This window comes from Saccostrea cucullata, unplaced genomic scaffold (genome assembly GCF_032062105.1).
Source record: "Saccostrea cucullata isolate Sc308-1 unplaced genomic scaffold, CSIRO_AGI_Scuc_v1 ctg3090, whole genome shotgun sequence".
Lineage (NCBI taxonomy): Eukaryota > Metazoa > Mollusca > Bivalvia > Ostreida > Ostreidae > Saccostrea > Saccostrea cuccullata.
The window spans coordinates 30440-46545 of NW_026939717.1; the positions used below are offsets into that span (position 1 = coordinate 30440).

Below are 16106 nucleotides of genomic sequence, written 5' to 3' on the forward strand. Positions count from 1 at the left end.
TTAAAGATATTAATTTAATTAGAAAATATATCATTCATCATCTGTTTTTAGTAAGAAAAAATATTCATCTATTATCAAGAAGAAAAAACTATGTCTAAGAAAGTTGATTTAATTTCTTTTTAAAATTATTACATGTATGTGGTGATATTCTTTAATAATAAGTGGTTGACTTCCTTTTCACAAAAAATATTTTTAATGAACATGAGACGGCTTCTTTCATTTAAGTGCATAATTCTGTATTTCGTTTAATGTAGAAACACAAGAATGTTTATCGGACAAGTGGATCTCTACAGTTATAAACTAGTACCTGCTTAGAAAAAAAACATGTTTCCACGTAATATAAGGAAACAATGTACACCTGCCATATGCTCACTTTTTCACATCAAGTATGCAATGAATTATAGAATAATTTTACTGAAATTGATTGCATGAAGTAGTAATTTACACACATTATGCACCATTTCCGTGTGATTAATCAGCAATATTGTGTTACATATTTATATAAAGTTAAAAAAAAATTGTTAGCAACAGTTCCCTACAACTTTTATAGATATGTTTATAATGATATCCATTCCGATGAAGTTAAGTTTCCTAATAATACTAGCAGATTTCTGTTACAGTGGTACATCTGTACAAAACTAATTGGTTGTTTCAAACCAGTCGCTGAGTAAAAGGTTGATCCTTACTAGCAAGTTCGAATCCCATTGTGGGATGTGAAAACTGGACCTTCGGGTGAGACCATTTGAACCGAGGTCCCGTGTAGCAGTAGATGCTGGCACGAAAAAGATCCGTCACTGTCCAATGGCCCTGATCGAGTGCCGAGCATACTTTTTTTATTTACCGTTTCATTACACTTTTAAGTGTTCACTCTAAATGTTCATACTAATAAATGTATTTAATTAAGAACTACATGATGGAATGGTCTGATATTTTCAAATTATTATAAACAAAGAGTCTTCTCAACCGTCAATTGATTTTTTTTTTTGAAAACCGATGTTCCATGACAAAGATTCAAAACAATACATGTATATATCTATACTTTGTGGAACATGTATTGTGTAATATCTATCTTTTTGTGACCATGCATTATTAATTTTTATAAACTGCTTTAACTAAAAAACACAAAACATTGGCATGATGACCATTGAGAAAGGAGGGAGAGCTGTTAAAATGTTAATATGTAGATCAACCAGTAAAATAAACCCTTTAACATTATTTGATTTATTTTCCATATGTTGTGCGTCATTTTCATCGCCAACTTATCAGTTTTTAGGGCACAATAATGCCCAAACTGTAAGTATATACCTTCTTACAATTTTATCTGTGGAAAATTCAAATTTGACAATATATAAAATTTACATGATACTAATTAATACATGTACGTACTTAATCATGTATTGGCTCATTTAAAGAATATATTTTGGTAACACAGAAATCATAAAATCTATTTACATGTACATGTATAAAAACTGAGAAAGTATTTTTCTTTCTTTTATTATAAGACATCATTTCCTGACTTTGTCTATTTCCTCAATTTTATCACGTAACATCTGTAGCCAGTCTTCGTCTTTATTCATGTCTTTGTATTTTTGTTTAATGTCAAAAAGCTGTGCAACTCGTGGATCACGTGTATATGGAATGGAGGCTGATTGAAGCGCCTCTTCGAACTTGATGACAGAGGCTGTTGCTATGACAACACGGATTTTCTTATCCTCTGGATTTCTGCTCAACAAGAAAAGAACTGATTTAATCTTTTTGAATTATAGTAGTTTATGATTCAAATAGGATTTTTTGAACAACTTCATTTCTTTGACAATTATAATTCACTTTTTGACATAAAGTACACATCATGCTTAATATTTCAAAACATTTTTTACTGCATGTTTGCAAATGACTTTATGAAACTTGAGAACCTTTGCATTTGGTAATAGTGATATCCTACTCCTACAGCGGTGTGGGGGCACAGCAGATACTCATTGGAATCCCAGGTTCTTTTCATCGTCTGGCGGACAACGTCGTCAGATGCTACAAATGTGTCCACTATAACGGTTCGTACAGCTTCTGAAATTTCTTCGGGAACCGTGACACTTCCAGTATCTTCAAACTCTTTCATGAGTTTCTTAATCAATGCACAATCCCCACCAGACATAACATACCATATCCTCTCCATATTATATGGGATCTATTTAAAAATGATCAGTCTTATTAATACTGTTTATACGTCGCGGGTTCGAATCCCACTGTGGGACGTGGAGACCGGTCCTTCGGATGAGACCGTATAAACCGAGGCCCCGTGTCGCAGTAGGTGCTGGCACGAAAAGATCCCTCCCTGCTCAATGACCTGAGTGCCGAGCATAGGACAAAATGTGTAGCCCTCCACTGGCAAGTGGTTGCGTCTCCATATGAGTGAAAAATTCTCGAGAGGGACGTCAAACAACATACAATCAATCAATCAATCAATCAATCAATATTAATACTGTTTATATGAGTCAACTTCGAATGCTTATCATTTTGCTCATCATATCGGTTGGCAGTGCATTAAACTTTGAAACAATGTGCATCAACGCAACAATAACAATGCGTGGATCTTTTTGATTCAAAATGTCCCTTATTTCTTCTTTTTTATTGTTTCCTTTTCTTCCTTTCTGAAATATACTTTGGACAATTTCAAAGTTATTTCACCTGTATGTCCATGGCAGGAGCTAATGTTGGAATCACATGATCAGCTATTACGTAATCTCCAGTTTTAACCGTTCGTGCAACTACGTCATTTTCTGTTACTGCACAAACAAACTCTAATGGCACTCCCATCTCTCTTGCAATGATTCCAGCTATTATAATCAAAAGCTAAAATTATTAATCACATTGATTAATGCAATTATGCCTTAGTTATATTTATTAAATTTCAACCGTTCTCTTCTTTGACAGCTCTTTAAAAGATATCTTTAACTGAAGAACCCTTTTTTATTCCAGAGTGGAATTAAATATAAATTTTACAATTTGAGCATTTCAAGCAGTCCCGTGACAAGGCGTTTCTAGTTAGAACTTCTCTTCGTATCTCATTTGAACCGTGAAACCCAAAGGAAAATTACTAAGGAAGATCGAGTTTATTAAAATGTAAAGTTTCGTGAAATGTTCATGAAGTAATTTTATCTTGCTTCTGGCTTGGCCAATTTGATAATGAATAAAAATTAAACTCACACGTGACGTTCCCACAAGCACCTGTTGGTACAACTATTTGTACAACGTCATCGCAGGAAGGACACATCTGAATGTAAACTGAACATTTAGGAATAGGTCCTGCATGATTAAATTAATCCTATTTCCTGGGTACAAGGATCGATTATTGGTGTTCTACAATTAACTATATTGGACTCCAACGAAAAAAAATGTTTTTAAAAATGTTAGCATATGCATCCAAGAAAAGTGAATTGGTCAATCCTAGCTGCAAAACAACATTTTGCAAGAAATAATTTGTCTTCAACTGTTAAAAAAATGTTGTTTTACCAGCAAATAAAACTATAATATTGTGCTTAATATCGACCATACATTACAAAATTATGAAGTCTATCCATAGAATATATTACTGAACAAATATACAACTGACCTGTAGGTAGGCGTATATATAGTGAACAGTCTGAACCATGATCCGCGCCCAGTTGATGGAATTGATGGATGACAAATTGTGTTGCTTTGTGAAGGCATGGTCTTGGAAACACAGCTTAATTGGAATGTCTAAGTCGTCTGAGGTTCCATCGACTGTATCCAAATAGCACAATTCACGTTAAAGGTTTGCCAACCAGCAGTCTCTTCCAAGACTGCTGATAGCGCTATTCAAGTTTGTACTTTGATTTGAAACGTTGCAATAGCAATAAATAGAATAATCATGATCCTGTATTTAGTCTCTTTTTTGCAGATTTATTGCAATCAGAATAAAAGTGACAAAGCCTAGTAGTCTTTTTTTTTTAGATATCGATTTTAATAACCAAGGCTAATTCATTCATCAATATTAACATTTGCATTTTTTTTAAATGAACCTATGTTCAATTCTGTATGGACTTATTTGGGTTCAGATTTCAAAGTGAAGTGAACATCCAGTCTATGTTGCGTTACAGTTCAGCAGGTCGTAAGGATATAAAGCGGATATACCTCTGTATACATGCACGTTATTGTCTAATACCGTCGTCATTTGCAGCTCCTGGATCTGAGAACAGCGCCCTCTGGGAAGAAGCACCACAATGTCAACCCATTGCTGACCTCTGACGGCTTCAATGGCTGCACTTCCAGTATCCCCAGATGTTCCTGGATAAAAATAAGACAGAGTCTTGAATGGTCGAATTGTAAGTGAGACTACGATATGATGGTGTCTGAAAAAGAACGTGCTTGACAAATACCAATAGCGATAAATAAATATATTTCATAGTGGATTTTTATCCGCCAAGTACTCAAATACTGATCTTTATATTTGATACTCAGGTATTTCGATGGGTACTCGAGTTCAGTCACTGATTACTCGTTCACTTATCTGTTATCAAGATTTTGGACCATGCACATGCATGCTGTTTATACTTTTAATCTCATCATACCCACAAGAATATTAAGATGCTTCTTTCTTTTGGATAAGAAGTATTGGAGAAATTGGCCAACACAAGACAAAGCCAAATCCTTGAATGCCCATGTTGGTCCATGGAACAGCTCCATAACATTCAAACCATCCGGCAGTCGCTTTATTGGCGTAATTTCCGGAACAGAAAACCGAGAAAATGCACTGTCAATGAGATCTAATGAAAAAAAAAATATCAGTTTCAGACCAAATATTTAAAAAAAAAAATGGATTTCATTTCATTTAAGGTCAAGATCTAGTAAATAACTTTAGACTAATTTTTTTGGTGCAAGATCCATTATGACGTCATAATCAATTTCAACTTTCTTTTTCCCGTACTTTACGGCTTTAGCAGAATTATAAAGAAAAAAGGTATTTTCATGACATTCAACTTGAAATCATGTGAAAAGTAAACCGGATACCTATATTAAATTTGATACTGATTTAAAGAAGAGGCCACAAACATACTAATTACCGTTTTCTGAGAGACTGTAGGATTTCTTAAATTTGATAAATCTGTAGGCACCTTTCATTTACTAGATCTTGACCTTAAAAAGTATAAAATAAGGCATTCATGTACCTTAATTTTGTAAAGAAAATAAATGTGGAACTTGAAAACTTGCCATTTAGCATGGAGGACGGGATTTCATCTTCGCTGACATAGAGAGGGATTATTTTCTTCGCCAATTGTACATACGAGAGGCTGGCCCAAGATTTTAAAACCTTCGCATCGATTTTTGGAATTGTTTCTGGAAGAAGAATTCCTCCATCTTCTGCATAACCTGTGTATAAAGCCTCCTCAAATGTAAGGTTTGTGACGTCACCACGAGTACTCTTGTACTTCATGATTTCAACAGGATCTGTGAAGGATCAATTCATTAAAAAGAAATCATTATCGAGTAAAATATATATTTTTTTTTTATTTGTAATGAAATGTGTTGACAGCACAGATCTTAATATTATTAAACAACTGTGATTTCTTTTAAAAATTTTATAACATTTCTCCAGGAAATTTATTAAATATGAAAGTTTTAGAAAATATGAAAGTAACATTCAATTGAAAATGACCACGATACATTCAAATTTACACTTATAAATTATGTGATACAATTTTTTTCCCATTAGCATGTTTAAGTTCCCAAATTGAGATTATATGATAATTAACATGAAAATTCAGTGGAAATAATGATTATTGTAAGTAATTGCCCTCCATACTTGTTACTCCAAATACTTGAAAGCAAAAGTTCTTTAAAAATTTAGTAACATTAAACCTTTTGTATGGTCGTGGAATGACATTTCCAAACGACATTATAATGTTACAAGAACTATACATGCTACATGTACTCGTATAATATATTGAATCTTATTAATTCATGTATATTTTCAAATTTTATTGTCAGAAAATAAATCTAATTTATTTTAGATTGACATCAGATGAGCATCATAATTATACATTGGACACGTGTAAAAATATATTACTCTGGGATTGACTTTGTTGCAGGCCAATATTGATTATTCCGTTAATCGATAGTGTCCCGATCATGGATTGTACATGTGTACAGCTGTTGCAAGATTTTTCGAAACTCTATGATCAACATGATCAAGATTAAAACGTTTTCGTGAAAATTACCAGAGGTTAATCCTCAGAAAAAAGATTCACTGTAATTAATACATGGAGTACTATAATAATTTTTTTGGAAACAGCATGGGATTAAATTCTTTATTTACAGTAACAGCTGAGTAACTCTAAAGTAAACTGTATAGCTTGATCTGAATGTACATCGGCATATGGTGAAAAACCTTGTAGAAAGCACATTTTGTGAAGAATATCAATCTGGTTTATTATTCAGTGACATACAGTGTATGTGATTTTAAACTTACGATTTCCCTGACACGTAGAGCCGAGTTAACGTTGAAAAATATAACACGAATTTCTTATCTCCATTTCAAATATGTACATTGCTAGAGGCCTACGGTAACCAGTTGTGTACATAATTAAGTATTTAAAACTTCCAATAATTTAAAGTCTAAGAATAACTTATTTGTTCACACTTGATGGTTTTTATGCGCCCGAATTGATCTGGGACGTACATTGTTTTTGTCCTGTCTGTCTGTTTGTTTGTTTGTTTGTCTGCAAACTTTAACTTTCACCATAAGTTTTGAACCGTGAGAGATAGAAGCTTCATATTTGGTATGCATTCTCCACTAATTTTAAAGCTCTTTCAAATGACATCAAGGTCAATGGCATTGTGACCTTGACTTTGACCTGTATGCTAAAAATATTTTTTTCGTACCTTTGCCATAACTTTCGAACCATAGAAGATATAGACTGCATATTTAGTATACATACTCCACTAATTAAGGTCATACACAATGTAGTTTGATCTTTATTGGGTTCTTCCCTGGAGTTGAAGAGTTCCACTAAATGAAGGACCAATATGCAATACTTTTAATGTTTATATATGGATTTGTACACCTCTTATAAAACAATTTTTGATGGAAAAAAAATCTAGAATTTATGTTTTGTAATTTTTGTACATGTACATTTTTCTTTGAATAATGCAAAAATTTTCGCAATTTGATATCTTTTCAAAACCCATGGTAACGCATGCTGATTTTTTGTCTAAGAACATGCAATGGTATTGTAAGTTTAATTTAGAATATCTTGAAAAATTATCAGTAGGTGAGGTATGTTGCGTATATCCTTAAGCTCTTTCAAATGACACCAAGGTCAATGACCTTGTGACCTTGACTGTGACCTGTATGCTAAAAATATTTTTTTCGTACCTTTGCCATAACTTTTGAACCACAAGAGATAGAGACTTCATATTTGGTATCCATACTTTACTATAATCAAGTTCTTGCAAATGACACCATGTGACCTTGTGACCTTGACTGTGACATATATGCTTGAAATAGCTTCTCATTTTTTAAATTTTGTTGCCGCCGGGCGCATAGTGTTTCACAAACACATCTTGTTTTCGTCTAGCTCTGATACATGTATAGCTCTAAATGTATAAAATTCATAATTTTATGTAATACTTGCACAGCCAAAATATTTTTTAAGAAATCACAACCAAACCCCTTATCCCATTTGACCCTTTATTTTTTAACGTTAAATTTGGCGTCACGTTAAAGGTTCAATTGAAATTGCAAGAGGTGTCTATCCCAGTGTGTTGTACGTCTTTAAGACACTCCTCGGATAAAAAATATGTCTACAGTGTATATACAATGTAACCTTTGAATTTGAAATTCTTTATAATCCGACAAAATATGCTGGCCTTCATGAAAATGGCGTTAAAATGGTCAAAATGGCGATTCAAAATGACGGACATCCAATTTTCCAAAATTTTCTTCATGTTGTTCAAACAGGAAAAAGAATGTGTGAATACCTCACTGAATGTAATGTAACTATAAAAATGATAAAATAATGCTAACATTATTACATTAATTCAGAAAATTTAGTCGTTTCTACACTGCATTTGAATTTCTCTGATTTATTATGTTCCCCAAACGAAGTTGGGGAACATATTGTTTTTACTCTGTTTCTTATTATTATTAAGGTCTTCCGTCTTCACGGAAGACCTTGTAGTGATTCTACTGTTTCTTCTTCTTATTAAGGTCTTCCGTCTTCAGCGGAAGACCTTCTTGTTATTCTTAGGTTTCTTTTTCACTTTTATTATTATTATTATTATTCTTTTTTTTTCTTACCGATTTTGTGCACGCGAGTTCTCGGAAACGGCTCGATGGATTTCCATGAAACTTTCAGGACTTATGTAACATTACTTGAACCTTATGCATTTTTTTTCAATTTGATGACGTCACTTCCGGTTTGGAAATATTGTGGATTTTATGATTTTTGAAGGGTCAGATTGTCCTCGAACGTTCTAAAAAATGGCTATGGATAGAAACGTGAAAATTTCAGGTATGATAGTCCGAAGTCTATAGATATGTAAAATTTATTTCATTTTTATCTGAAGTGCCGCACGTCAGCGCTCGGTATGGCGCGAAAATAGTCCTATCGCGAATTTCAAAATTTTTACCACCTTTTCTACGATATCTTTTTACCTGGAAATATTTTGTTAAAACATATAGAACAAAAGAAGTGTAGAATTCCAAGATCTTCCAAATGATATCTCGAAAAAAGAGCTGGCCCCTAAAATTAAGGGCCTAGAGGGGCCAAAAGTTTTTTCTTTATATCTCAAAACGTATTGAGAATTTTTAATACGTCCAAGAAGCAAAGTTGTTCAAAATGTCAAGCTTAATCTATTAGAGTCATCAAAATTCGTCCTGCGTCGTTACTTCCGGCCAAACCGGAAGTAGTCGGAAAACGCGTATTTTTGCCGTTCTTGACAAGTTTTTGGGTAACATATGTCTCAGGGAGCATAAAAATTAATTTTCCGTCCGTCGTCGTCACTTCAGGTCAAACCGGAAGTAGCCAAAACTAGCTTATTTTCTTATTTTGCATTAATTAACATAGCTTTAGAGGAGTCGAACCATTTTTAGGTACTTTTTTCTCATTTTTGTAAAAAAAAAAAAAAGCTACTTCCGGTCAAACAGGACGGAAGACCTACTCGTTGCTTTGCAACGAGCTCGGCTCTAGTTATTATTATTATTAAGGTCTTCCGTCTCCAACGGAAGACCTTCTTGTTATTCTTCGGTTTCTTTTTCCCTATTATTAAGGTCTTCCGTCTCCAACGGAAGACCTTCTTGTTATTCTTCGGTTTCTTTTTCCCTATTATTAAGGTCTTCCGTCTCCAACGGAAGACCTTCTTGTTATTCTTCGGTTTCTTTTTCCCGGTTTCTTTTACCCTATTATTATTATTATTATTATTTTTCTTACCGATTTTGTGCACGCGATTTCTCGTAAACTACTGGGCCGATTCTCATGAAACTTTCACATCTGATAGGTACTGATCTGAACCTTATTGGAAATTTTTTTCGTTGACATCATCACTTCCGGTCGTGAGATATGGACAATTTCCTGATTTTAAAATGCAATTTTGTCTTGATTTAGTAGCAAAAACTGCTGAAGATATGAACTGAAGATTAATTGGAGATGAAGGTTCATGACTTATAGCGTTGCAGAATCGCCTTGCCGTGCGTCGTCAGTACTTCCGGTCGATACCGGAAGCGAATTTAAAAATCGCAATTTTTCAACTTTTCTTTTTTAATATTTTTGTTTTAGAATTGAATAGAGACCATTTTGCAGAAGCGAAATATGTAATTTGTTTGAAAATCGAAAAAGCCAATCTCGAGATATTTGCATTTGAAAACGCGAAGCGGCGATCTCAATGGCTCAATGGTTAGCGCGTGGGATTGTCACGCGGGCGACCCGGGTTCGATCCCCCGTGTGACCAAAAAATTTTATCATTTTTTTTGCTCGATTTTTCGATATTTTTAAATTTTAAACCAATTGGAACAATATATTATAAACTTTTAAGCATATCTTGCGTAATAAGGGGTCACAAGGGGCCAGAATGTCACATCTTTGACGCTTTATATCTCAAAAAGGGGGAATATTTTGATAAGCAATATTGAACAAAAGATGGTCAGAATAATGTTCTAAACAATATGCATACTTTGAATTTTTGTAAAACGGCCCCATTAAGGACTTGTAGGAGTGGCCCCTAAATATTTTCATTGAGCATATCTCCACAACGAAAAAAAATCTCTGAATAAGTGTTGAACAAAAAATCTTTAAAATCACAAGACCTTTCATTTGATATCAAGAAAATGGGGCTGACCCCTCAAATTAGGGGCTCATAGGGGCCAAAAGTCTTTTATCTATAACTCTCTAACGATCAATATTTTGTTATACATTACTGAAGCAAAAGTTTTTATCTTACCGATTTGCAACAATATATGATGATGTTTTAATAATATACTACGTAATAAGGGGTCACAAGGGGCCAGAATGTCACATCTTTGACGCTTTATATCTCAAAAAGGGGGAATATTTTGATAAGCAATATTGAACAAAAGATGGTCAGAATAATGTTCTGAACAATATGCATACTTTGAATTTTTGTAAAACGTCCCCATTAAGGACTTGTAGGAGTGGCCCCTTAATATTTCCATTTAACATATCTCCACAACAAAAAGAAATCTCTGAATAATTGTTGAACAAAAAATCTTCAAAATCAAAAGACATTTCATTTAATATCAAGAAAAAGGGGCTGACCCCTCAAATTAGGGGCTCAAAGGGGTCAATATTCTTTTATCTATAACTCTCTAATGATCAATATTTTGTTATACATTACTGAGGCAAAAGTATTCATCTTAACGATTTGCAACAATATATGATAATATTTTTATCATATGTTACGTAATTAGGGGTTGCAAGGGACCAAAATGCTATATTTTTTATGCTTTATATCTCGAAAAGGGGGAGTATTTTCATAAGCCTTATCAAAGAAAAGATGTTCAGAATATCGTGATAAAAATGAGAAACTTTAACTTTAACTAGGGAAAACTCAATGTCATTCTCTTTAAACAAAAATCTCAGTCAAAATCACATCTCATCTTATCTAGAAATTCAACGGAAGACCTACTCGTTGCTCGCAACGAGATCTCATCTAGTTATTATTATTATTATTATTATTCTTACCGATTTTGTGCACGCGATTTCTCGTAAACTACTGGACCGATTCTCATGAAACTTTAACATCTGATAGGTACTAAACTGAACCTTATTGGAAATTTTTTTTGTCGATGACGTCACTTCCGGTCGTGAGATATGGATAATTTTCTGATTTTAAAATGCAATTTTGTCTTGATTTAGTAGCGAAAACTGCTTTAGATATGAACTGAAGATTAATTGGAGATGATAGTTCATGACTTATAGCGTTGTAGAATCGCCATTTCGTGCGACGTCAATACTTCCGGTCGAATTCGGAAGTGAATTAAAAAAACGTAATTTTTCAACTTTTCTTTTTTAATATTTTTGTTTTAGAATTGGATAGAGACCCTTTTGCAGAAGCCAAATATGTAATTTGTTTGAAAATCGAAAAAGCCAATCTCGAGATATTTGCATTTGAAAACGCGAAGCGGCGATCCCGATGGCCGAATGGTTAGCGCGTTGGATTGTCACGCGGGCGACCCGGGTTCGATCCCCCGTGTGTCCAAAAAATTTTATCACTTTTTCTGCTCGATTTTTCGATTTTTGTTAATTTTAGACCATTTGCAACAACATATTTTCAACTTTTAAGTATATCTTACGTAATAAGGGGTCACAAGGGGCCAGAATGCTAAATCTTTGACGCTTCATATCTTGAAAAGAGGGAATATTTTGATAAGCAATATTGAACAAAAGATGGTCAGAATAATATTCTAAACAATATGCATACTTTGAATTTTTGTAAAATGGCCCCATTAAGGACTTGTAGGGGTGGCCCCTAAATATTTCCATTCAGCATATCTCCCAAACGAAAAGAAATCTCTGAATAGGTGTTGAACAAAAAGTCTTTGAAATCACAAGACCTTTCATTTGATATCAAGAAAAAGGGGCTGACCCCTCACATAAGGGGCTCAGAGGGGCCAACAGTCTTTCATCTTTAACTCTTAAATGATCAATATTTTGTGATACATTATAGAAGCAAAGGTATTTATCTTAACGATTTGCAACAACATATGATACAATTAGGACCATATGTTACGTAATTAGGGGTCACAAGGGGCCAGAATGTCAAATCTTTGACACTTTATATCTCAAAAATGGGGAATATTTTGATAAGCAATATTGAACAAAAGATGGTCAGAATAATGTTCTTAACAATATGCATACTTTGAATTTTTGTAAAACGGCCCCATTAAGGACTTGTAGGTGTGGCCCCTAAATATTTCATTTCAGCATATCTCCACAACGAAAAGAAATCTCTGAATAAGTGTTGAACAAAAAATCTTCAAAATCACAAGACCTTTCATTTGATATCAAGAAAAAGGGGCTGACCCCTCAAATTAGGGGTTCAGAGGGGCCAAAAATCTTTCATTTTTAACTCTTAATTGATTAATATTTTTTAATACATTGCAGAAGCAAAAGTATTCATCTTAACGATTTGCAACAAAATATGATACAACTTGGATCATGTGTTACGTAATTAGGGGTCACAAGGTTCCAGAATATCAGATCTTTGACGCTTTATATCTCAAAAAGGGGGAATATTTTGATAAGCAATATTGAACAAAAGTTGGTCAGAATAATATTCTAAACAATATGCATACTTTGAATTTTTGAAAAATGGCCCCATTAAGGACTTGTAGGGGTGGCCCCTAAATATCTATATGAAGCATATCTCCACATCGAAAAGAAATCTCTGAATAAGTGTTGAACAAAAAGTCTTTGAAATTACAAGACCTTTCATTTAATATCAAGAAAAAGGGGCTGACACCTTAAAATAGGGGCTTAAAGGGGCCAAAAGTCTTGCATCTGTACCTATTTAATGATCAATATTTTGTGATACATTACAGAAGCAAAGATATACATCTTAACGACTTGCAACAATATAATATAAAATTTTGGCCATATCTTACGTAATAAGGGGTCGCAATGGGGCCAAAATGCTATTTTTTGTCATGCTTTACGTCTTGAAAGGAGGGGGGTATTTTTATAAGCCATATTGAACAAAAGATGTTCAGAAAATCGTGATAAAAATGAGAAACTTTAAATTCATTGAAGGAAAACTTAATGTCATTCTCTTTTAACGAATATCTCAGTCAAAATCACATCTCATCTTATCGAGAAATTCAACGGAAGACCTACTCGTTGCTCGCAACGAGATCTCATCTAGTTATTATTATTATTATTTTTTAGACAAATTTTGTGCACGCGATATCTCGAGAACTATTCATCGGTTTTTCATCAAACTTTCACAAAAAATGTGTCATGATATGCCATTGTTACATTTGGAAGAATTTTTGAACATCTCCCTTCCGGTGCCAAGTTATAGCCATTTTCCTGATTTTAAAATGAAATTTTGTCAGTTTTTATCGAAAATGGCTAAACATATGAACTGGACACTTGTTGGAGATGATAGGCATGACTTTGTGGTTTGCAGAATCGCCTTTTCGTGAGTTGTCAGTACTTCCGGTCGTAACGGATGCAAATTTAAAAAAATCAAAATTTTCAACTTTTTTGTTTTTTAGTATTTTTCATTTATTTTATATAGATAATAGAGACTCTTTAGGAATGCTGAAATGTAATTTGTTTTGAATGTTGAAAAATCTAAAATCTCGAGATATTCGCATTTAAAAATTTGAAGCGGGTCCAAAATGGCGGCTCTCTCTGTCAACGTCAACATTTCGCAATAGGGATTTACGGAGGCAGCTTAGCGTTTGCTTGAACAAAGGTAACATAAGGATAAATGAAATGTAAAGGAATACATGGATTGTCACGTCGTAGTTACGTTGCAATTCTGTGTCAAACTAACGTCTTCTATAATTGTAATTGGTTGGTTTTCAAAGTAGAAAAAGAAAAGACTAAATGTGCAAATGAAATTCGATATGTAATATCTTTTGTGCACCAAAAACAGATCTAAATGAAAGTTATAAGTAATACTTTCTCAAAAAAGAATATCAATTAATGTTTGAAGTATAAAACTTAACCACTGTTTTTCCTATGCAAACTTGTGTCATATTTAAACTAATAAAAAGACAAAAGTAAGAAACCTATTTTTGAAAGTTCGCTTAATGGAGTTTATATTAACGGTTTTTTCTTGTCTCAAAGACCTGATTCAAGTTATTGAGCATAAATGATATCTGATTCCTTGACCATCGAAGGGCGAGCCATGTTTTAACGCGAGAAACCTTTTTGTTTAACTAATCAAGATAGTTCACTTTCGGGATAAACAGGAAATTGAGAAAAAAAAATCACTTCCGTTTCACCGCTTTAGTGTTACATGGATATATACAATATGGCATTTGACAAATGTGTTAAATATACTTTCTAAATCTCGAATCTTAGGCTACAAGAACGTTCTTTTTTTAATTTCATTGAAGCTATCACACCTATTTAATAGAACATTCCAAAGAAAAAGCGCGAAGATTAACTCGTGGCGTTTGGCGCTAAATTTTGAATAGTAACATCCCTTTCATAATTTTAAGAGAGAAGCATATTTACTTTTTCAGCTCAATTTTACGATTTCTTCCTGAATCGGACGGAAGACCTCTCGTTGCTCGCAACGAGTTTCACATCTAGTTATTATTCTTTTTATTATTTTTTTGATTTTGTAATTTTGTGCACGCGATTTCTCAAAGACTACTGGATGGAATAACGTGAAATTTTTAGAAAAGATGTGTTGTAACATGAATTTTATATATCCGAGAGAAAATTTGAAAACTCACTTCCGGTGCGAAGTTACGGACAATTTTCTGAAATTAAAATGACATTTTGTCCGCGATTAAACTCAAAAACGGTAAAAGATATCAACATGAAACTTTCAGGGATTATAGATCGTGATATATACCATCCAGGACGCAAACTTTTGTTCGTCGTCAGTACTTCCTGTCGTAAGGAGAAGCAAATTGAAAAAAGCGCATTTTCTAACTTTTTTGTTTTTCAACTTTTTTAAATTTATTTTTGGAATGATAGTAGAGACCCTTTGATCGATGCTTACTATATAATTTGTTTGGATATTGGTTAATCAGAACTCTAGATATTAATATTTGAAAATCTGAAGCGGACCCAAGATGGCGGCTGTCTCTGTCAACTCCGCCATTTCGGGAGTAGAGGGTTAGAGACCGATCAGCGCTTTGTGTAGAGAGTGCTCTCTTAGAGGGATCTCCCTTAAGAATGTACGGGTTCCTTCTACCCGGACTAGTGGAGGGAAGGGGCGTCAGGACATTGCAGGTCGAGAAACACAGCCCACCGCCCACAAAGCACATATATGATTGTGCACATATGTTGCTTAATTTTGATGTCAAAATATATAATATATTACACGTTTAACTTAAATGAACATATCAGTGTCCACTATCACCATGGTTTAGCATGAGATTAAATAAATAGAACATTTTACGTAAAGGCTCTACTTGAGATATGGTATATTCACAATATCTTTGTTAAATAAAGAATGTATGCACAGGGTAAATCAAGGAATTTTTTTTCAATTTTCATTTTTAAGATAGGGATAAAGATTTACTATTAAATCAAGTTATATATATATTTGTTACTGAAATAATGTTTTGAAATGCTAATACGTGAAAAGATTTCTTTAAATCAAATGACCATGCAATATGTTTTTGTTGTGAAAATTGTCAAAGTAGTAATTTGTTTCCTTTGATCAAAATTTCAAAATTGCGTATTCCACTTTTATGATCAAGCGTAGAATTATATTCCTATTCAATTTAGACGGCTCATTACAGAGCCAATATTGAATAACAAGTAAACAGGGTAATACCATGGTCTGCATTCAAAAGAATTTTCAAGGAAATATCTTCCGAAATAAGATAGAAATTGCGCATTGAAAAACAAACCTTCTTCTTTCAAAGACACGACTGAGAGAAC

General features: G+C 33.5%; 1 protein-coding gene across 1 annotated transcript; it reads right to left on the reverse strand.

Moving 5' to 3' along the window:
• Positions 1–1490: 1490 nt before the first annotated feature.
• On the reverse strand, positions 1491–6577 carry LOC134253741 (threonine synthase-like 2). Its single transcript, XM_062736322.1, has 9 exons — positions 6485–6577; positions 5227–5463; positions 4587–4781; positions 4150–4302; positions 3608–3759; positions 3202–3268; positions 2683–2831; positions 1914–2182; positions 1491–1722 (listed from the first exon to the last, which is right to left on the reverse strand). Exons 2-9 carry the CDS (start codon positions 5447–5449, stop codon positions 1506–1508), a joined length of 1425 nt encoding a protein of 474 aa, XP_062592306.1. The 5' UTR covers positions 5450–5463; positions 6485–6577; the 3' UTR covers positions 1491–1505.
• Between the last annotated feature and the right edge of the window lie 9529 nt (positions 6578–16106).